Here is a 24,665-nt window from a genome sequence, read left to right as displayed (position 1 = left end):
CTGCAAACAGCTCGTCAGTGCATTGCACAGAAAAATAAGTTGCTGTACAAATGCACAGTTCATGCCTTGAGACGTATTGAGTGGATAATTCTTCTCTGTGGAAGACAGAATTTGCCACTTCATGGAAAACTGACTTGCACAGGAAATTTTAAAGCACTGGTTAAATGCATGGCAGAAGTATACTCTGTACTCGACCATTTAAGGGAGGGTCCGTAAAATGCACTGCATACATCTGCACAATTTCAAAATGAAATTATTAATCTTATTGGGTTATAAACTCAGAGGAAAACTGTAGGTAGAGTAAAAAGGCAAAGTTCTTCAGTTTAATTGCTGATGGCACAACTGACATCTCCCATAAGGAGCAAGCAACCCTGTCTCTACATTATGTTCATAGAAGTGAGGGAAATGTAGAAATCTGTGAAGACGTCATTGAATTTGTTGAAGGATATGATACTACAGGAAAAAGCTTTAGCTGACCTCTTTCTCCAGAGACTCTCAGCATGGGGTTTGGATAAGGAACTATTGCAAAGACAAGGCTATGACAGAGGAAGCAACGTGTCTGGCCATTTTAATAGTGTGCAGGCAAGAATTCGAGCCCTGTTTCCAGAAGCTGTGTACACTGCCTGTAAAGCACACAACCTCAACACTGCCACAGTTCATTCATGTGCAATGCCTGACATGACAAACACTCTTGACACCTGTAGGAAAGTATTTCAATGCTAAAGTCATCTGCTAAACATTACAATGCATATTTAACCCATATTAAGGAATTCACAAAGTTCCCATGTGAGTATGAAGACAGAATACCTCACTTCAGGCACCTGGCAATATCTAGTGGATGAGTAAGGCTGATTTGCCTGCACAGTTTCAAGCATAGATGTGTCATCCTTCTCACCGCTTTAGAGTGTTTTACTGAGTATGACAAAAATGTTGACAGATATCTGTACTCAATTACAAGACTCAGTTTCATTGTAGCTCTGGTTGCAATGGAGTCTGTGCTTGATATGATTAAGCTGCTTCATCTGTACCTGCAGCAGGAACAGACTGACTTGATTCAGGCTTGTGACAAAGCAAAGGTGGTCACTGACACTCTTCAAGCAATGAGATAATAGGAGGTTACTGGGGCATTGGCTCTGAGGCCCTTATATGGTAGCCAAGAGTTTAGCCCATGTTTAGACAAGTCAGCACCCTATACCCCCATCCAGCAGGGACATGGGTGGAATCCCAGGGGTATATTTTCTGTTTCCCTTCCAGTTATCCAGGTTGCGCTTAAAAAAAAAAAAAAAAAAAAAAAAAAAGAGTAAAGAGGTACTCTGCCTGACATGGAGAGGGAGTCTATTCCATAGAAGGGGGAGTCTCTGGGACACATCTGTTCCACCAACAAGTCCTGTTGATGTCACAGACCAGGTTGAGGCCACGCATGTGAGTTACTCGAGTGGAGCTTGGCTTGCAGATATGCAGCAGTCTCATCAAGGTGGGGTCCATGATCATCTTCTATGCCAGACAGAGGTAACTTCTGAGGAGTTTACATGAAACTGAGTAGAGGGACAGGGCTTTTAGCCTATCTGTGTATGGTAGATGTTTGAGGCCCTGAATTCTCCTGGTGAGGAACCTCTGTGGTCTCTCCAGCTGCTGCATGTGGTTTGCAAGGTAAATATCAAAAGGAGCATTGTACTCAATAATGGGCCTTATAAGAGAAGAATACAGGGATGTTATGACCTTGTCCCTGGATGAGATACCCTTACTTATGAGGTGGGCCATGTGAAAGGCTTTCCATACAACGGAAGCAACATGGTGGTCAAAAAAGTCAGGTTGCTATCAACCTGGGTGCCCAAATCCTTCACGACTGATTACATGCTTAGGACATTGTTATTAATGCGATAATTTGTGGGGAAGCCACTCTCCCCAAAGTGGATGATGATGCATTTTTTGGTATTCATCTTGAGGCCATGTTTCTGGCACCAATCATTTGTCTGAGTTAGACCCTCTTTGAGGAAGGGGAATTGATGACAGCACCTAGCTTGTAGTCATCTGCAAACTTGGTCAGCCATAGGCCACTGAGTTTGGCCTGCACCTCAGAAAAGTATATCCCAAATAACAGAGGCCCCAAGACCGAACCCTGGGGTATGCCACTTGTTACGGGACTACTGCTTGAGGTGGCTTCTCCTATTTTGACTAGCTAGGTTCTATCAGTGACCCGGTTTGCTACTCATCTGGTAACATACGGATTGATGCCTAGTTGAGAGATTTTATCTATTATGCCCGAGTGGGGAATAGTGTCAAAAGCTTTGGCCAGATCAAGGTAGAAGGTGTAGTCTTCCCCTCATCCATGGCTTTGGTGACATGAAATCCCCTTGAAGCCAAACTGTGTGGGAGTGCTTGGAAGTTGCCAATGTCCTTGTTAATAAGGTCCATGATAATCCGTTCCATGGCCTTGAAAATCAGGCTAGTTAGGCTCATGGGTTTATAATTTCCCAGATCGGTGGACACTCCACCTTTGTGTAAAGGGATGACAGTGGCAGTCTTCCACTCACCTGGTATGAAGCCAGTACTCAGGCTTTGGTTGAATAGGGCACATAATAGTGCTGCAAGTTCCTCCCCGAGCTCACGTAGGATGCAGCCTGGTATGTTATCAGGTCCCATTGGATTTTTTGCCTGAGAGAGAGCAGTGATGACCTGTTCCCTAGATATAAGGAGAAGGGGGCAGGTACTTGGGATGTCCTGATTTAATTATGGGGGACAGAGGGGTGAAGTTTTTCCTGAATCTATCAACTAGCAAGTTAGCTATATCTTCGGCATTTGTATATGTGGTGTCCTTGACCACTAGTTCTAAACAGATCTTGGTCCTTTGAGGTTGCAGACATATGTGGAGAAGGCCTTATGATTGTCTCTAGTAGATGTGACCAATTTGGACTCAAAGTTTGCTTTGGAGGATTTCATTAGAGCTCGTATTTGCTTGTTCAGGCTAAGCAGAGATTGCTTCCATTTGGGCACCTGTTCCTTCTTGGTCTTGGACAGCATTTATTCCTTCTGTTGTAGAGTTTTATTTATTGCAGATGTCAACCAGACAGGTTTGCTTGCGGAGGATGATTTATTCCTGTCTGGTATTCCTGATTCCATCCATCTATACAAATGCTCGTACAGTGCTTTAGTGTAGTTTTGGATATTGGTGCCAGTTCCTACAAAAGGGGAGGGGCTGCAAAGCTGTTTATACCATCCCTCAGGAGGCTGTAATCAGCTTTAAAGAAAGTTTTATGTCTGATCCTAGCTAGAGGTGGGTTGGGGAAGATGATGACTTCAAAAGTGACCGCTTTATGGTCGGATCTTACCAGGGAGGATGATACTATAGGAATGCTGCAGTGGTTACTCATGCTGGTTAATACAAAAGTCCAAGATATCAGCACCTCTCGAGGGGTATTGATTAGCTGTTCCAAGCCATTTGCATTGACAAAAATCGAGGAATCTCTGGGCATTTGTGTTCTGGCACGAGTAGTTCTTCCAATCTATGTTTGGGAAGTTAAAGTCACCCAGGATCAGGGTAAAGGGTTGCATTTTGATAGATTTAAACAGGTCCAAATAGACAGATTGGGCATCTTGAGTCAGATTTGGTGGGCTGGTAGCTTACTATGATTTGAATAGGGGTCTTGTCAATGGTTAACTGCACCTGGAGTGTCTCCTGTGCATCATACTGTTTAACCAGCATGGAGGTGCATATGTCTTTAATGTAAACTGAAACTCCACCTCCTTTGGCTTTACTGCCCACAGTTTGGGGCCTGAATGTATGACAGGATGAATAATCAGGTAAGACTGGGGTGCTCTCCATAGCTTTGAACCAGGTTTCTATGACTGCACAGATGTCAAATGCTGACCATTCTTTTTCAGAGCTGTATGAATAAGTCAAAGGCTGGCAGCCAGAGTTATGGTAGAAGAAAGTGTTCCAAGAATATGTGGAAGACAAACTCAAAGAAGCAACATTGGAGCTGCTGACTCAGAGAAGTATTATCAAAGGAACGTGTTCATTCCATTCCTGGGTCATGCCATAGGCAAAATAAAAGACCAGCTTATAAAATGCTTCCCACATTTCATTGTACAGTATTTGATGCCAAACATGCTGCATGCTTCTGAAGATAATGAGAAAGTGGTGGAATTGTACAATATATAAAAGACTGACATATCCAGTTTGCCCAGTTTCAAAAATGAGCTTCACGATGGGTGGGCAGATGGAGAGCAGTTGCACAAGACAAACTGCCAACCACCATAATTTCAACCCTCCAGCAGCTGAACTTTACCCTATTGTAAACAATGCATTAACAATTCTAGCCAACATGCCAGTGTTTCCTCTGCAGAGCAGTCTTTCAGTGTTCCATCATGCATTAAGGCTTGGCTACGAAACACCATGTCTGATGTATGCTTAAATGGGTTGGCCATGATGCACATACACAATGGCATTGATGTTGATATCACATGTGCTGAAAGACTTTGATCCATGTAATTATCTCCAGTTTGTCTTTCCAAGGTGATGCAATAGACTATCAGGATGATTGCAGCTGGGTACTCGTGGCAAGCTGTACATTGTCATGTGCTGACAGTATGCTGTAGATGGGTGGCCTCCCCTTTTGACTGCATTGTGGCCTGCTTGGTGTGAATGGTTAAGACTGCAATTGCCAAATGACATGAAAACCAGAGCAGTCAACAGCTCAGCCAAGCTGTCTTCCCTTTGGACTGGACTGTGGTCTGCTTACTGTGAATGACTTAGGCTGCATTTTTAAATGCACCAAAACCAGAGCAGCCAACAGCTCCCAGCACCAGTTAGATCTTAATGTCCACTGTGTGAAAGATGTTTTGTGTGAATGGACCCTCTGTGGAACTGGCCATCTTGTGGAAGAGGGATTTGTTGCAGTGAAGGTCACATGTTGTCTTCTCCTTTTGACTGGGTTGTGGGCTGCTTCATGTGAATGGCTTAGGCTGGTATTAAATGCATATAAACCACAGCAGCCAACAGCACAGCACAGCTGGCTTCCCTTTCGACTGGATCATAGGCTGCTTATTGCAAACAGGGGGAGACAGCTGCTTTTTAAGCTATCACAACCACAGCAGTCATCAGCCTCCAGCAGCAGTTACTATCCACTGTGGTGGCGTGCAGTTTGACTGGACCACTGTGGGACTAACTGCTGGCTTCCCCTTTTCTGGCTGGTGTGTGATGGTGTGAATGAACCTCTGTGAGACTGGTTACCTTGATGTTGTAGAGGGGCTTGTTGCAGTGAATGGATCAGGCTGTCTCCCCCTGTTGACTGGGTTATGGGCTGCTTTCTGTGAATGGATTAGGCCACTATTTAATGCACCTAAAGCAAAGCAGCCAACAGCCCAGCTTGGCTGGCTTCCCTTTTGACAGGATTGTGGGCTGTTTATTGAGAATGGTTTATGCAGCTTTTTTAAGGTATCTAAACCAGAGCAGTTAGTAGCCATGTGGTGTGTATGTGTGTGTGTGTGTGGGGGGGGGGGGGGGCTACATGCATTATAAATGGACCTCTGTGAGACTGGCTACCTTGATGTGGTATACAGGCTTGTTGTAGTAAATCACTGCTACTAAATGCCAGTTAAGAGTGACAATAGACATCTCAAAAGACTACATTTTGGTGGGGCAACATGGATGCATGGGGGTGGGTAGCAGTACCAGACAGAGTATAAATTGAAAAAAAACTGTCTACAATTCTGCATGTGAATAAAGCAGGTCATATGATCAGGGTCAATGAGCTAGCCCCCTTCATTGGTGCTTGGCAAGCATTTAATTTCACTTGCCACACAAACTCTTTCTAATCTAACACTTTGTCTATAGCTTCTCTGCCATAAGGAAAAAAAAACTATTCTAAAGTGGCAAATTTAAAATCATTGATTGCAAATGCATGGAATGCTTAAAAAGGCATTATTGGCATCCTGATTCCTAATGACGTACATATGCTCTTAAATTCTCTTAGAAATCTAGATATTCTGCCTACACAGCAAGCATCATAAATCACACTTCTGGCTTTGCAAGGGAATACTTCAGGTATTCTGTAAAATTCCCCTTTAACAGTATCTCTTTCTTGTCCCCCATCAAACACTGACACTGATGATTAGGGTTGTAGTATAAAAAGTTAAACTATTTGCTTCAAAAGTTGAATCCATACCGGAAGCAATGCAAAGTAAAATACTGATAAAAATTACATTCAGAAAGCAAGGAAAAATGATTTGAGAGGAATTTTTGTTGACCAAGGAATATGTCAGCTGCTGATTAAGAAGAGCCTTTTAGGATTATAAGCTTATCGAGTCATGTTCTGTTAGTGTGGGAAGGAAAGGTTTTCAGGAAAAGCTTCTGAATTTTACCATCAGGGAGGATCAACGTGATAGAGACTGAATTTTTTGAGAGAGTATGCCCACAAATTGCATTTGAAATTATGTTGGCATCAGAAAGTTAAAACCACATCTAAGGGGGTAGTTATATCTTAAAAAAATAAGTAACTGCTTCAACACCCCTGCCTACATTAGTTCCAGAGCTTCTTGAATGCTTGTGAAGGCGAGATTAGGGAGATGTATCTGCTTCTCCCAACAACAGACACTATAATCTCTCTAACAAAGAACTTTTGGCCCTAGATGGTTTGAGACAGAACAACTTCTTTTTCCGGCTTTTCCCGGTAAGGGGTCGCCACAGCTGATCACCTGCCCACTCATGATTGGCAGTGGAGTTTTACAGTGCCACGTTGTCAGCCTGACACCCAACCTTCCACAGAAGGAATGGTTTGAGACAGAACAAAAGTATTAAAATATTAATTCTAACAAAAGAGATGCATTAGTATTGTTGGATTCCAGGTGGTATGCTGTGAAAATGTTAAACCTTTTGAACAACAACAATGACTAAGGAAAGGTGAGGATAATATAATGGCAAGACAGCATTTAATCAAATTGATGCCTCTGTCAAAGGCCGAGTCCCTGAGGTACTCAATGACAGCACAGGGATTTATATTACTGTTAAAAATGCTTGTCTCCTAAAGTTTTGGGCTCATGAAGGTGCATAAAGATATTTTCAACCCCAACCTCTTAAGACCTATCATCTTGATGAAAAGGGCCAAGACTGAAACCACACCAATCCATAGTGGTCCATCAAACTGACTCTTGTACCAAAGATTCCTTTCACTTTATACAAAAGATGGAAGACACAACTCTGAGGGATTCAGTCTTCTTCATAATTATGGCTGTGAAGTTGTCGTATTCTGAACAGTGGATGGGGAACTGGAAATTTACCCCTGGTCTGACACCTATGTCTCTATTAGAAGTGGCCTATAAATGTTAGTCCACCTTGGCCTCAGCCTACATATACCCCTTAAAGTAAATGTGTCTGATGTATTTTGGAAGTATGGCTTGGCTTAAAAATGTCCCCTGAGGTCATTAAACTAGTAATCACATATGAACCCCCAATCCCTAAACATTAGGACGTGGAAATGATGTCCTGTTATATGTACAGGAAGTCTAACTTAACTGGTGTAGAAGGTGCACTTTTTAATAGAAATATTAGCATGCAATACTGTCATATAATTTTATATCCTTTGAAGGAAAATGTTTAAACAAAAGATTGTAGTTATGAGGCTATGGCCCCCAGTTATAACAATTTACATATGACTGTTTGGGATGAACAGTATGTTTTCAATGGTTCTATCAGGTCATGCATTACATTTTATAAAGTACTTATTAATGACATTTTTATGGTTTGAACTGGGTCAAAAGAAGACCTTTTTTACATTTTCACTGTGTTAAATCAAGTCAATGAGCACACACATGATTTTTAACTTTTACAAAAAAAAGGAAACAGTTCCTTAAATATCTGTAGCTAGGGAAACTGTATCCAGTAAAGCTTACCTATTCTACAGCAGTATGTATCCTGCTTGGGTAGAGAGAAATATAGTAAAGGGTAATTTCATAAGGACCAGAATCAAGGAGATTAAACAAGGCTAGCAACCTGAAGAAGCAGTTCCCTCACAGGGGTAATCCCCCAAGAACCTTGTAGGTGAAGAATAGACACAGGTTTTAAAGAGAAAAAAAGGATGACTATAAACCTTACATTTTAGATGGTAAATAGTCTGCCAACAACCATAATGATTCCAGAGAGGGCAAGTACTTATCCATAAATCATCCATTTATCGAGTCTGGTCTTGTACAGACTGCTCAGAGGTGACCGGTGTCTGACATACAAGGCCATCTCAGACCTAGCCTTGATGGAGCTGCTCTATATCCATAAGTCAAACTCCACTCATGCAACCTGCACACAAGGTCTCAACCTGGTCTGTGACATTAATAGAACTTATCGGCAGGATAGATTTCTATCCCAAAGACTCCCCCATCTATGGAATAGACTCCCTCTTCATGTCAAGCATAATACCTCTCTATCCCTCTAACAGGAACCTGGACGACTGGATGGAAAACAGAAAATACACCCTTGGGAATCCCACCTGTGTCCCTGCTGGACAGGGGAAACAGGTGCTGACTTTGTGGGAACATGGGCAAAATTCTTGGCTAGGTTATAAGGGCCTCCAGGCCAATAGCCTACCATCATCCAATGAACATATGAACCTATAATGTTAGTCAGCTCCATTGATTCAGAAAATATAAGACATGTTACAAATAACAAATGAAAACATTTCAAGTGTTTTCTTGGTAAAGCTACAACCCTGGGGGAGATCCTTTCTAGATCAGCCCTCAATGCAGTTAAACTATTAAAAAAAAGTCAGATTTATCAAAGTACTTGTATCTAACCACGATATAACCGAAGCAGTACAGTTAAATAATTATAACAAATAAAAAGGGTATCACCATCAGTTATGATCTATTAAACGTACATGAATTACAATATGTTTTATGAAATAAATGGGTCTTCACATCCTTCTTAATGGTGAACACTGAAATTACCTCCCAAACCTGGTGAGCTACAGAAATGACATCTAATAAAGAAATAACAATTTATCATATATTTCCAGGCAAATTCTGGGACTCACCATCTGAATAAACTAAGCAAATCAGTTGCCATGGTGTTTATGCCTCCTTCAGTCAGAAAGGCCCCAAATCATAAGGCAACTGGTATGATAAAAGTAATACCTTGTATACAGACCTCCAGATGATCAAAAAGTAGTGTAGACTTTTCAAAGCAGATGAGATATGATCATGACAGAACGGCACATCTTACTTTAGGTATGAACTGAGCAGGGCTAGTGTAGAGAAAGCACTACTATTTTGTTTCTGGCCTTACCTCTCAATCGTACCAAATTTCTTGGTGTTTACCTTTTTTGTGGGAAAAATAATGGGGGGCCATGAATTTCTGTATGGCCCCTTCAATTCTCAATTTTTTTTTTAATTTTTATTTACTGGGGGCCGGAGATTAAAAAAATAAATAAAAACAAAGTTCAGACAGTTGTCTAACGAGCAAGGATGTCATGTCAACACCCATCAGATACTTTCACTACAGTTTAGTTCAAGTGAAATTTGGTCATGCATCCCTAAAGCTTCATGTGGAGTCTTCTTCCGACTTCATATTTAATTCAGTGGCAGTCTTTCTTTACGTGCTTGTTAACTGCGATTATGACAAGAAGAGTCTATATAGGAAGCTGAAACTACCACAAGTAGTACTGAAATGTAGTTTTACCTTGCTTGCGAAGCACTGACCATATCTTTCAACTGTTCCTAACAGAATCAGTAAATGTGTGTGCGTTGCTCTCTACATATCGCTGTTCTCGGTCTAATTTGGTGGACAGATACTTTACTTCTGTATGATATCTTATGTATGGAGAGTAACAGCTGCATTAAGAATCTTAAACAAAAGGTTGAGCAAGAATGAACTATAATGAGAGAAGACAAGCCAGACATGATATACTGTAAGAAAGGTTGAAATTTAGTCTGCCTACTACTGTAGCTTCTTTTAGAAGAATAGAAGCCAAGGGCTGTCTTTAGCTGCCAGTCAGGGGCTCCACTGTGACGGAGGCATTTATTCTTTATTTCTTTCTTTACACCCTTGGGAGTGCAAACTTTAAAGCATTTGCTCCTTAATTTTAACAGACTGCCTGTGCATCCAAGTGTTTTATTCATTTACTGTATCCTGAGGACTGCTAAAGAGATATATGTCAAACCAATTACCCAGCTAACAAATTAAATGTGTTACTAAAAGACACTGCTGTCAATGCCACCATCACAGAGTACAGTGCAGAACAAGTAGCAGGCATTAGAACGAACATGCTAATAATCATTTCAGAGAATTTGAGAGAAAAAGATATGAAATTAAGCTCACAACTGCTTTTTCTACCAACTGCCTAAGTTAATATTTAGAAGGGCCACTAATTTGAGGTTTTTCTCCATTAGTATGTGTTGTATTTGCAGTGGTAAAAAGTTGGGAAAGCCACCAGCTATAAACGCATTTTTTTTCTTTAATTCTTTAAGAGGAGACAGTTCAAAGTACTTACACTCATGTTTTTTTCTCTTCTTGGAAGCTTATCTGACATAGTTTGGCAGACGTACTCATTGTATTGACAGCTCATCTTTAATCCCCACCATTTTGAAAAATAAAAAGGTGTTGATGCTTGTTTTTTTATACAGTATGTATACGGCATGTGAAATCGGAAATCCTTATCTGCTAGCAGCAGATTATTTCTACCTGCCCCTTGTAGAACCAGTGCCATAAGCACCCAGATGAAAGTAACATGCTAAACATTACAGCTTTTATGTAAACTTTCTATAAACACATTGCTCTAATTTCATAGCACTGCGTACTGAAGTACTTCACTGGTGTGGCTTGACATGAGTAGTTGCAGTTCTCTTGAATCTTTGTTTTCATTACAAGTTTGTTTACGGCAGTATCATATTATTTCTAAAGGTGTAAATATCACTAAAACTTTTATGGACTGACTCTTATTTAATACGATGTCAAACAAGAGTTTACTGCCATAATTGGTGTAACTATTTGAAGTAACAAGTGTAGGGTCCAATAGGAAATGTTAAGATAGTTAAACTCATTTCAAGCACAAAGTGTCACTTTTAAAGTTTAATGTGCATTTTAGGTTTGAGTATTTTGACACTACATAAATATTATTTGTTAGCAAGGGTTATAGTACAAAATGTTGCATTGCTTTTTTTTCTTTTATTTTGGCTGCAACATTTAGTGCATTTGGGTAATTTTTCTATTTTTCAGTTTGTGAGCAAACCTTGTGTAATGTTTACACTGCAGTTATTTGTACATTTGCAAGCCGTGGAATGTTTACATATTTTCTTGAGCATGTATCTTGCATTTTCTTGCATAGCTTGATGTTTGCAATGTTAAGAGACCTCTTGTTTATAGATATATTTGCAGCTTTCTGAGTAACAGCCTTATTATGCATTATGTACCCGTAAATTGCATTTATTGCATGTTCTATTACGCGTTTCAATTTTTTTGCATCATGCAATATTTTTTAAATGGACAGATTTGTACAAATGGAACAAGCCTTTTAATAACTTGCATAACACGTTGCATTGTTGTTTTTGCACCCCTTTTTAGATACCCATTGTTCTGGTATTTTAATAGGTTCTGTGTCCCTCTTTGGCAGAGGCTATTGGTGCTGATCATGGAAATAAGGGTAGAACTTGGCAAGGCTTGCAAGAGCCCTACGGCCATTAGCCTAGTAACTTCCTAGGATCCTATTTTATCTTTGGACACATGGCTAGGGCTGGGCAGAGAATACCAAAAAAAAAGCACCAAATTTCATACTGTGTACATTGTGTGCATTATCCACGTTTTTGTTTGTTTGATATCTCAGTGAAAATTGTATGTGATCACAATAACAGATCTATTTGCGTTATCCACATGCAGCGTGCTGTAAAACTTAAATCTGAAATTATCTGTATTTCCTGCTGTAATCAGAGACTGAGCTGAATATGCCAAATGATGTATTCATGAAGTACTGAGAAATACACAGTTTGCATTACAGTAAGTAAATATCACTATTAGTTTACTTGCTGTAAGCTGTAGTGAAAGCAGTGGTTTTGACTTTTATAAGATGCTGTTAGAAGATGTACAGGGTAAGAGTGTAACTAAGGACCTGACACTACTTTGGGCAGCCTGCAAGGAAGTTCATATACTTGCTCACATAGAGTTTAAGATTACATTTTACTATGTCATGCCTGTCACCTGTTACTATCTATGCAAAGGTTAGCCATTTAGTAATCTAGGTAGTTTTAAAGAGGCTGGACAGATATTGGACTTTCCTGGCTGCACAGAATGCGACTTGCATAGGTAAAGCCTTCTCTTTTTAACAGAGAAATTAGCAAACAATCCAGACAAAGACAAAAATAATGGGGGGAGGGGAGCAGGAATCGGGGACAGATTTTTAAATATTGTGCTTAAAACAAAGAAAGCTGACAGAACAGTATTTGTATTAGCATGTATTTTCTGAAGGTTATGAAGTCTGAAACTCAAAGGCACTTGACCAAGTTTCTGGTGTCATTCTAAGGGGATCCAGTATCTGTCTGCCTGGGATGACATGATTGACAGACCTCGATGCTTTGCCAGAGATGGCCTGCATCTGTCACCCCTGGGCTTCCGGATACTGGCAAAGGCTCTTGCCACCCCTATAGTGCCTTTTAGGCGGTGTTCCAATCACCAAATTACCATGTAACAGCTACAAACAAATGCAGTCCATAGGTCATGCTGCTCAATGCTAGAAGTCTAAATCTCAAAATGCACTCACTCGAAGCAGTCCTTAAAATGGAGAACATCGACATTTGTGCCATAACAGAGACCTGGCTCAAGGTAGCAGAAAGCACCCCTGCACTACCAGGCTATAACTAATTCCACACCTTTTGGCCCCAGAACTTGGACTGAAGCTCCAAAGGCAGTGGTGTTTCCATATTCATAAAGGATGCGTACACCTCCAGACTGGGAGCTCAACATAATGCATTAGATACTTCAAGTGCAGCTAACATTGGGTAAGACAGTGATTCAGGTCCTCAACCATGTCCCAAGACTCACACTCCATGTCCCTAAGCACCCTGGAGAATATTAGGGTCCAAACTAACATTCTCACACTGGGTGACTTCAACAACTCCTCTGTTAACTGGGAAAACTACTCATGTACCAATACACTTGCCCATCGTTTCCTGGAACTCTAATTCCAATGCCCTGGACCAGCTCGTTCTTGATCCCACTAGAGGTAGCAACATCCTTAACCTAGTCATTACTAATATGGGTGACCGTTGCTCTACACCAATAGTCAACTCCTCCCTGGTTATTTCCAACCAAAAACTAATCACCTTGGAAATCCACATCCCTCCCATCCCCTACCCCCGCAAAGGTAACCACCATGAAAAACCTCTCCAAAGCTAACTTTGGGCTCCTAAAAATAGAGGTGGCTAACTTCACAGCACCCATGCAAATGGAGAATAGTTGCATGACCGCCGACTCATACACCAATGCACTGTACAAACACGTACAGAAATGCATACCCAAAAGAACCAAGATGCTCTCCTCCAAAAAAAGGAAGCCAATCTGGTGGTCCTCTGCCATAAACAAACTCCACAAAAGAAGGAGGAAACTGATGCGGAATAAGGTAAAGTCCCAAGACTGGAAAAACTCCCTTATCAGCCTCAACAAAAAGTTGAGATCCCTCATCAAATCTTCTAAAGCTAGCTAAGAAAACAGAATTGCAGCAGATAGTAAAGATAACCACAAGGTGTTCTATAGTTATGTAAAGAATCTCCATGGCAATACCCAGATTTGCTCTAAGCTTCTGCACAATGGTGCCTACTATACTTAGACAACAGATATTGCCAATATACTGGCCGACAGATTCAGTGCCAACTTTACCCCCCCCCCCAAAGGGCCAATCACAATACCAGTAGATCGCCAGGCACCCAGTATTACTGCTGCAGAGGTTAAAACAGCACTGTCCAAAGCCAAGAACACAGCTTCTATGGGACCTATATCCCTGGCTGTTTTCTGCATGAACTACAGAGTGAACTGGCACTTCACCTGTGTGCCCTGTTCAAGCACAGCCTCACCTCAGGCTTTGTCCCTACCGAATGGCACACTGCTACAGTCATCCCTCTCCACAAAGAAGGAGTGACTACAGACCCTGGGAACTATCACCCCATTAGCCTGACGAGTCTGATATGCAAAGCTATGGAACGTATCATCATGGACATAATAAACAAGGATATAGGGAATCTCCAAACTCTGTATCCCACACATTTTGGTTTTGTGAAGGGTAGATCATGGCTGCTCAACTTGGTTGACTTCTTTGAGTCAGTCACCAGAGCTGTGGATGAAGGCAAGGTGGTTCATACAGCCTACCTTGATCTGGCCAAGACCTTTCATACCATTCCCCAGGCAGGAATCATAGAAAACCCTCAATAAGCTAGGAATCAACCTCTATATCACTAGGTGGGTTGCAAACTGGCTCACAGATAGAACCCACAGTGTGAAAGTAGCTGATTCCAAGTCAGACTGCCAACTAGTCACGAGTGGAGTCCCACAGGGTTCGATCCTGGGTCCTCTCAGTTTGGTATCTACTTCTCTGAAGTCCAGGCCAACACAAAGGGACTCTGGCTGACAAAGTTCCCAAACAATTGCAAGTTGGGAGTTGTTATTAACTCCCCAAATGATGCTGACATCCTACAGAATGGCCTCACTAAGACCAATGACTGGTGTCAGAACCACGGCCTTAAGCTCAATGCCAAAAAATGTGTCATCATCCCCTTTGGGAAAAACCCAGTTCCCATGAATTATCATATTGATGGTAGTCCAATCAACACAGAAGGTGTTATAAGAGATCAAGGAACACAGGCTTTCTTTTGATCACCACATTGCCACTGTGGTCAGAAAGTCCTTTTATGTGGCACATCTCATTACTAAGGGTTTTGCATTCAGGAAGAAAGAGGTCATTGTCTCCTTCAACCCTTCCTTCATTAGGCCATTCAGAGTACAATGCCCCACTTGGCATGTACCTCACCAGACACCTGCAACAACTGGACAGGCCGCAAAAGTACCTCACAAAGAGGATTCTAGGCCTTAAACACTTGTCCTATATGGAAAGACTCAAAAAACTCCAACTATTCTCTGTCTCATATCACCTGCTTAGAGACGATCTCTGTTTGACTTACAAAGCAATGTCTGACCCAGCTTTGTCAGAAATGCTTCATCTAAAGAAATCCCAATCCCTCCACACCACATGCTCCAGAGACCTCAACCTCATTACTACAATCAACAGAACGTATTGGAGGGACAGGTTCATAACCCAGAGACTGCCCATGCTATGGAATAAAGTTCCCATACATGTCAAGCAGAGCAACTCTCTGACCCTCCAAGAGAAATCTTGATGAGTGAATGGGAAACAGAAAATTCACCCCAGGGATAACTCTAGTGGCTCTGCTCGACAGAGGCACTGAGAACTAAGGTTGGGTGGCACAATGGTAGGGTAATCCTACGGCTAAGGCTTGTAAAGGCCCCAGGGCCATTAGCCTAGTACACACCTATGAAATGTCTGTCATTATATAATGACTTCAGTCCTCAATGGTTTGCTAGAAAAACACAAATTTTATGAGGCTCAGTCCAACAATTTAGACATTTTTCATAAATTTGTACAGTTGAGACTTTGCAGCCTACAAGGGTACTTTAAGATGTTACTCACTGATGATTTTTTTTTTGATGTGGCTGAAATATAGTAACAACAGCTATAGTCTGTACGTATGAATGCAGTTGATGAAGAAAGAGCCTATTTTTCCTGGTGTAATCTGTATTTAACATTTTGGAAATGTAAAATGTTTCTCATGTTGGCATGCTGAAATGGATAACAAAAGGCAGTATTTGTATATATAGTGACCACAAAAAACATAGTTACTTTCCTAATAGATAAAACTGATATTTGCTTAGTAATCATAGAAACTACTTGCTCAAGAAGCTGCAGAGTGCAATAATGGTACTTTTTTATTTTCTGGTGTAGTAAAAGTTGTAGAATATTAGGACTTGCTAAAGATTGCTAAAACCTTGTACATGTGCTATATGAGCACAGATCACTGCTGTTTTTAACTTCATGCATACCTCTCAACTTCCTAACACATGGAATCTGCATAAAGCCTTAAATAATGGGGAGCAAACCCCAAAAATAGGGGCAGATTTTAAATACTGTTCTTATAAACTTAGAATGTTGTTGGAATAACAGGTTTTGTGTTAGCTTGCTTTTTCTGAAGGATATTTGTCATTTTATATTTTGCCTGTTCTTCAATTTGCGTTTGAATGATTGTATCCCACAATTCCATTGGAGTGGGGTTAAATAATTATGTATGCAAATTTTATGTTGATCAGCGTACAGATTTGTACCTGTTTTTCATGGGTCTTTGTCCAGATTTTTGACGATTCCAGATTGAGAGGTGTGTTTCTGGGTTTTTTCCCCCTCTGCCAAGAATACATCAGAACATTCAGCTGACTGTTGCCACTTCCCTCTCAATCTAATACTTGTGGGTCAGTCCAAATATCATAAATCCCTTTCCTGTTCTGTTACCATCAGCTTTATTTCTTCTATCTGATATTTCATGTTGGGGCTGCTGTGGCCCAGGTACGCTATTTTGTATTCATCTGCACTGCCCTTCAACTGCCATCTTTCATCCTGCTTGGCCATACTTTCCGGATACTTCATTAGATAATAGATCCATGACCAACCTTCTACAGTGCTCCACTAGTCGCTTTGCTTATTCCTGGTACTGTCCCAATTACCCAACCCTCAGTGTCCTCTCATTTAACCATGCAACAGTTCTAAGTCTAGATCCTACCATCAAGAGTTCCAGTTTACCCAGCAGCCTCCTGAACAGGACCAGGTGACAGGCCCTACAGAAGATCATGTTGAGCACAACTACACCACCTTCTTATCAAGTAACATAGTTATAAAACTAGATCAATGCCATCAGACAACTCCTGGCCACAAACTCATAATGGCTGCTTTTCTGGAGAATGTTATCCTCCTAGAAAGCAATCAACCTTTCTCTCAGGACTCTCTCCAATAGGATTCCTGTCAATGCTGAACAATGGCAGGACATATGTATGGTTCCCAAGTCTGCAACAAAGTCCAGGAGATTTGGGGTCTTTGCTTGGAAGTGTTTACATGGGTATTTTTATACTCCAAGAAGACGTCAAATAATTTTTCCTTACTAGATAGCAAATGTTGAAGGTGTAAAAGGGGGAAGAAAGAGGTAACTGTGAACATAATGTTTTGTGAGTGCAATGAGTTGGCAGATTTTAAATATTCCCTAGATAGTACTCTGTCAGAAAGATTGGGTGAGCAAATGGCTTTATCTAAGAAAATGAGTCTTATGAGCTGGGACGCAGGATGTGATTTGCCTAGATAGAGCAAGCCTTATTAAGTTTAATTCTGCTGGCTGCCAAAAAAGCAATTACTAAAAAATGGAAATGAAAGTCTAACTCAACTGTATTTGAAGTACTGAATATTATAAAAGAGAGTAAAGTACTGGAAGATGGAGTTTTGGAAAAGGGAAGGAGAAAATTACATAAAAATAAATGGAAATTATGAAAGCAATACAGAATAATGTTCAGGAGGAAGAGTGTGGTTTAAGGAAAGGCAAAAATTCAGCACTTTATGTAATGTTGAACTGATAATTACAAGGAAAGAAAAAAATGTGATGCAAATGGAAAAAAAAATGTTAACTTTTTTTTTCTGTTAATGTATCTTTGCCTATATCACAAGTGTTAATTTAATAAAGGTGTTTAATATTAAAAAAAGATTATTGTTGAAGGGAAAAAAAATGGAGATTGTTATGCAACATTCAGATCCCCTGCTGGCAAAGATACCTACCAGTTACCTAATGTCTCTAAAATAACAAGAGAAGATAAAACTTGCAGGGTCCTAATCTAACATAAGATTCTAGTTGCACACCTAAATTAAAGTGGAGAATCTTCCTCCGGTGATGTTGTAACATCACCTCTAATTACATGTGGCTAAATGATTTTATTTTAACAAAAATATAATGAAGGTTACTGTTTTGAGCTTCCATGTAACATGATTAAGCCTTAGGATGGTCTCTGTCCTTGTTGGTAATTCAATTGATCCATACTATATCTGCAAATGGATTAAAGGTGATTTGCTTTAATCTCATGATCTGACTCTGTACCAGTAGACTGGGTCAACATAAATTTGAGCAACGAGAGGCAATGCTTTCCAAGGATCAATGGCATGATTAGACAAGTCATTTGGGAAGGCAAAAGTGAACATAAAAGTAGAAACCAATGTTAAATGACATGGTGCCTACTGCTGAGTATTGCAGTGTCACACAAACATGTATGGAAATAATTAAGCCATCCACCTATGGTATTAGGTTAAACTACTCCAACAAAGTGCATAAAAAACAAAGACATGTATTCCCTGTTGTAGTTTTATGTTAGTGCATGTTTCTCTGCAAGTATCAGTAGAGAAACAACTGTCCTCAATTCCTGCCATTCCTCCCACTCCCATGACCCTATTTCAAGCTGCTACTGCAGAACCTACTAGGATGGTAATCCTTTAAAGGCATGCATATCCAGGATGGTGCATAATTATGACCCAGTGGCACCTCTTTATCCTTGATCCTCCTCCTTGGATGCAATGCACTGGAGCTGGCTGTGACTGCACAGTCTCGCATATGTCAGCCTAAGACAAAAGACATGCTCTAGGATGCATGCGTATATGGGGAGCATATCTGTACAGCCCAGTGGTTTCTACCACGGAGGAATGCAGCTCTGATGAATCCCACATCCTCCTCTAAGATGAAAGAGCAGGTCATCAAATCACTTTATCTCTTCCCCCTCCAGTCTTCCCAAGCCAGGAAAAGCAGCTGATCTCTGGATTCCAAAAGCACAGCTTGGGAGTAAAACCCCTATCTATGCTACTGGCCTAACTAGGTTTGTTTACTTGCTTAAAAAGAAAATACAAAACCCAAAACTGCAGCTCCTACAAACCATTCTGGTCACTGTTTAAACAATAAACCAAACAATTAATTGTCTGTTACAATTTTGCTTTTAAGTCATCGTGTCATTTGTAATATCCATTCAATAAACATAGTGGGGTCCAGCACATATAACTACAAATAACTTTTTAAAAGCAGACAGAACCATTACTTAGTGGAATTCGCATTGAAAGCAACCCATGGGCTACAGGTGGTTCTACAGATTTTACAGATAGCATAGATGTTTACAAGAAAAAATTAGCAGGTAATTTAAGAAGTACAGCTTTTCAGTATAACCTGCAATGTTGTGTTTTAGATGGTAACTAACACAACCACAAACATAAAAAAAATAAATAATGTCTTACCTCTGACAGATACTTTGGTGAGTGCATGTATGCAACTCTTGAGTACGGTAGCACCGGCAATGCACTGGGTGACCCAAATGCTGCAGCTCTCAAGGCCTCCTTTACCCTGTAGTGCACGAACTTCCAAGCTTCTTCTGTGGAGCTTAGATTTTTATGGAGGTAGACGCTCGGGTACAAAGCAGATGAAGCCTTCCAAAGCCAGGCCAGCTGGTTGTTCCTTTGAATATCTTCCTTGTGGCAGTGACCTGTATATCTGCGCACCTTTCTCCAGTTAGAATTAAAGCATTCTGGGAATCCATACATACCCCACAATCCTGAAAACCTGAGTCTCCTTACAGTTTTCAGTGTTTTACGCAAAAAGTTCTGAGCTCCTATTTCAAACTCCTTCTTAGCAACACGTGTCGCTTCTCTGTCTGTTAGGTATGGTTGCCTTGTCCTCACTAAATACTTTGAAAATTCTTTATATATTCTCTTCAGCCCCCAGTTTTGTGCCCAAAGGGGTCGCCACTCTTCCCAGTCTATTACGGCCAGACCGCTAAAGTCTTCAAAAAGAAGGGATTTGACATCTCTAGTGACTATCTTAAGATGGTCCCTCATGTTTACTCTCTGAGGTACACCTTTATATACTATCTCATCATCTTTAGTAATATAAGGGTACAGGCCAAATTTGTTTTTATAAAAGATGGTCATATTTTGCCCCTTAAAATGATCACCTTTATTTTTAATAATGTCAAATACTCCCAGAGGTAGATCAATACCATAATTCCATTGACATCTTGCTGTTGGCATGTTCCACACTACAACAAAAGGCTTGTCCTGAATGACAGGAGATGAAGCAGGCTTTAATAGCAGCTCTGCATAGATTAACTGAATGCCACAAACCCAGAATCCAATGCAGCTTACAAGTGTAAAACCAAAAGTCACCATAGCGAACATGAAAGTAGTGTCTCCACGTCCAGAATTCTTAGTGTGTAACAGATGACATTAAACAGCAACCTAAAAGAAAAAAGATAGTTTGTTAAACTGGAGTCACTGTAGGCATATACTAGTCGCGTCTGTTTTGTTTCTCACTGTGAATTTGTCACACACCTTCTGCTTGCAGTACTTAGTGTGAAATTCTTACTGCATACTAAAACATCTGAATCCCTATGGTTAAAGAGGTACTCCCGCTAGAAATGACTCGAGAGTGAAAGTAACATGGACATTGCCTTTTTCTATAAGTGACTATCAACACTCCCAAAACTGTACAGTTTTATATGAGTTTGACTGCAGTGAAGGTCTTTTAAACATAACCAGTGATTAAGTGAAATACAGGTTCACATCATATTCAGTTAAAGATTGCTCACTCAGACCCATTCAAGCAAAATGCCACTTTGGAAGGAGTCAAACTGAGGAACTAATACAATTTTATGTGCATAACCTCTCCCCTTCTCACATAAATCTTGCAGGGAAGACGCGGTGCATGCATGTACACACACACAAACACACACACACACACTACTCATCACAAACAGGAGTTCACTGAGCTTGGGTGTGTCTAGACTGCCTCAGTCAAGAACACGCTGTGAAACACCACCAGTAACATTAACTCCGAATATCTCTAAATTAAAACCAATCTCTTATAAACTGGTAGTGTTGCAGCAGTTCCAAAGACAATCTGATATGTCAAACATCAACTCCATCTGTTATATGATGCCATCTACCTTCTATAATATCACATGTGAGAAGGACAGCAGGTTGCATCATCACAACTATCAGCATATGGATTTTAGAGCTACACAAACACTGAATAGTTTTAGTTTGGATCTATTCTGCTGTAAAATACTATATCAAGCTAGAAATGGAGAGCTGGTATGTAGTTTAACAAACACATACAAGACAGTGGTATGACAGATCCTAACAAAAACAGCATAGACACTGGATTTTTTAATGCATCACCCGCACAAAAAGGATCAACATTTTTTATACTGCAAAAATGTACACCACCACACTATATCTGCATGTGAACAGCTGCATAGATGCAGCTGTACTCTGTGGGAATAAGGGCAGGGCAAAGCCCAGAAACAAACCCACATATTGCTACCATAATATCAACAAGCTTTATAATAAAAGGAAAAACATTTTGACCAAAGGTAAGAAGGGTAATTCCCAGAGTGTTGGAGTCATTGTCACAGAAATAAACAACTCAGGAGCTTAATAAAATCCACCAAAGCAAAGTTTGAGGCTAAAATACCTACCTAAGCAAAAGACAATCACAATCACAAGGCATTAATTAGTCATGTAAGCAACCTCAAAAGCAAAATGCAGCAATGCGCTGAGCTGATAATGAACAATGTTACCTACAATGAGACTGAAGGTACAGTGAACCTACTAGCCAATATATTTAGCTCTAACATTACCCTCCACCTGCCCCTCATGATATGCCAGAAACTGGCTCACCTCCAACTATCACACAATACAAAGTCCTAAAAGTACTATCAAAAGCTGAAGTACTGACAATATCACAGGAAAGCATGTAAATTGCATGAAACACAATTTAGCCACACCCCTAACAGCACTGTTCAATCTCAGTCTCCATACGGGCTTGGTATTAAGCAAATGGAAAACAGCTACAGTCAGTCATTCTCCTGCACAAGGGAGGCCCTTCCACAGCCCCAGACAGTTACAGACCCACATGACTGACCAGCCTCATATGCAAAGCCATGGAAAGACTTATGGAATTAATAAATCAGGGTGTAGGGAACCTCCAAATACTAGATCTGTCTCAGTCTGGATTTATCAAGGGTAGGTCATGCTTACTCAATACCCAAATTAAAATAAGCACTTTCCTCCACTTTGGTGGATTTTTTTGAAAAGGTCACTAAAGCAACATATGAAGGCAAAACAGTACACACTGCACACCTTAAACTAACCAAAGCTTCTGACACAATTCCCCACAAAAGCATAGTAGAAAAACTAAATAAACTAGAAATAAACCCCTATATTTCACCCAATGGCTTCCCAGCTGGCTCACAGATAGGACACAATCAAAAAAGGGGAAGTTACCTCCACACATAGACTAGACACCAGCAGAGTCCACCAGGGTTTTGTGCTGGGACCTCTCCTGTTTGACATCTAATTTTCTGAAGTAAAAGCCAATACCAAAGGGCTCTGGCTGACTAAGCAATCATTGAATCCCCAAACGTGTTAGCCATCCTGCAGGAAGGTTTGTCTCTAATAAACTGATGTCAAAATCATGGTCTGAAACTAAATGCCTATCCATTGGAAAGTCATCTACCCCAGGGAACTATCACATTGCAAAATATGCCCCTAAAAGTAGACCCAGTTGTTGGATTTGGAAACTTATGTGGATAGTGACTTAACCTTTGACCAACATGTGTCTACTGTTGCAAGAAAGTCCTTCTATATTGCATAGCTTATAAACAGAGAGATGGCGTCTAAATCTATGGATGTCATTGCTTTCCCTGACTAAACCCTCATTTGGCCAGTCATTGAATACAATGACCCCTTTGGCATGTACCTGTCCAGACACATGCAATAACTTGAGCACCCAAAGAGATAAAAGGACAAGCCTCAACATGTTCTCCAATGCAACTAAACTCAGTATATTACAGACTTTTAAGAGGTGACCTGTTTCTCTTATACAAGGCTAGCTACGACCCATTACTGATAGATTTACCACACATCAGCAAGTCAAATGCATCAGAAATACTTAGTCAAGGGATCTAAACCTCTTCTGCAACATCAGTAGAATGGTTTGGAGGGGCAGGTATATTTTGTAGACGATACCACTGCTAAGAAACAGATTCCCCATCTGCATAATACAAACTTCATCCCTCAGTATAACTTCTGGCAACAGGACAGATACTGGGCACCTCCTGAATGTTAAAATTTTATTTAATATTCAAATTAAAATAAGCACTTTCCTCCACTTCTACATGTAGACTTCATCTGATAAAGCAACTGAAATTAACAGGTTTTATATAATGAAATATGGTATGGTGAAATTTACCACAACAAATAGGTATTTCCTGGGTAGTTGAATTCCTGCATTCAAAGAGTGCTAGCCAGGATGTAACTAATTTAATAGAGGAACTATTAGAATTAATTTTGAGTAACAACTATATTTTATTTAATGGTAATTATTACAAACAGAATTCTGAAGTTGCCATGGGCTCCCCTTGTCGAGGGGCATTTGCAAATATTGTAATGGCCTATTGGGAAAACAGATACATTTTTTCTAGTGACTGGAGTAAATTTCGTAAACTATATATGCTTTTTTGTATGACATTTTTATCATTTGGGAAAGCAATGATATAGATGTGAACAATTTTTTGCATTATATTAATATTTCAATAGATTTTTTGAAATTTACTTGTGGATACAGCCTTAACAGTATAGCTTATTTGGATGTGTGTTTGAGCAAGGACTTCATAAATAAGTGTCTATTCAAACAGCATTTTCCAGCTTACACCCATTTAGTCAAAAGAAATCAGTTATAAAGGGACAGCTGGTTAGGGCTGCAAGAAGGATCACTATGGACACAGATTTCAACAGTGAATGTGAATTATTATACAATATGTTTATAAACAGAGGATATCCAGGGGCTTTAGTACATGAAATAATTGTTGAAGTAAGGCAAAAAATAACAGCTGGCTATTTTAAACTGATTTTAAGATCATTGACTGGTAGCATGATGGAGAATACATCTGATATGTGTTTAACACCTGCAACAGTATCTAGGTCTGATTATGAAATTAATTATAATGTTGCTTTTATCACCACATTTAGTTTGATTAGTAAGTATATCAAAGGATCTTCAAGAAAAACTGGTCAATATTATTAGAGGACACTGAATTGAGAAAAATAAATGACAGGCCATTTTTTGTGTATCGTAGAGGTAGGAATTTAAAAACAATATTGGAAAATGTATAACAGACAAAATGTGGGGATGAAGAAATGTGTTTTTTGTAATTATTGTGGATTAATTTGTGAGAATAATAGGGAATATCGAATATATAAAAAATTCAGTTGTGAATCAAAAGCCCTAGCATACTTAGTCAGGTGCAATGATTGTCCATGCTATTACATTGGTAAGACTGAACGTAGATTAGAATCAACACTTATATGGTATTAGGAGAAAGAAATCCAAATAATGCCTTGGCTTGACATATTACAGAATATCCAACACATTCTTTTAAGTTTATGGCCACTGGATGTTCATTTTGGGGAAGGAGTTATTTTGGCTGCTAGAATTAAATTCTTGTACCTGGCCAGGTTTAAATTATATACTTTCTATCACATTTATTAAAACTTAAGGCATTT

At 40.0% G+C, this 24,665-nt stretch overlaps 1 protein-coding gene across 1 annotated transcript in view; it reads right to left on the bottom strand.

Annotated features, from left to right (window-relative positions):
- The window catches only part of LOC122806850 (hyaluronidase-like), a 541,692-nt gene that overhangs the window by 117,679 nt on the left and 399,348 nt on the right, over positions 1–24,665 (bottom strand). The window contains exon 2 of the mRNA XM_044077610.1: positions 19,341–20,336. Coding sequence (XP_043933545.1) covers positions 19,341–20,276 — 936 coding nt within the window. The 5' untranslated portion in view covers positions 20,277–20,336. The remainder of the gene's footprint in view (positions 1–19,340; positions 20,337–24,665) is intronic.

This window comes from Protopterus annectens, chromosome 7.part0, assembly GCF_019279795.1.
Source record: "Protopterus annectens isolate FY-2018-M chromosome 7.part0, PAN1.0, whole genome shotgun sequence".
Classification (NCBI taxonomy): domain Eukaryota; kingdom Metazoa; phylum Chordata; order Ceratodontiformes; family Protopteridae; genus Protopterus; species Protopterus annectens.
This window is presented reverse-complemented; position numbering and strand designations above follow the sequence as displayed.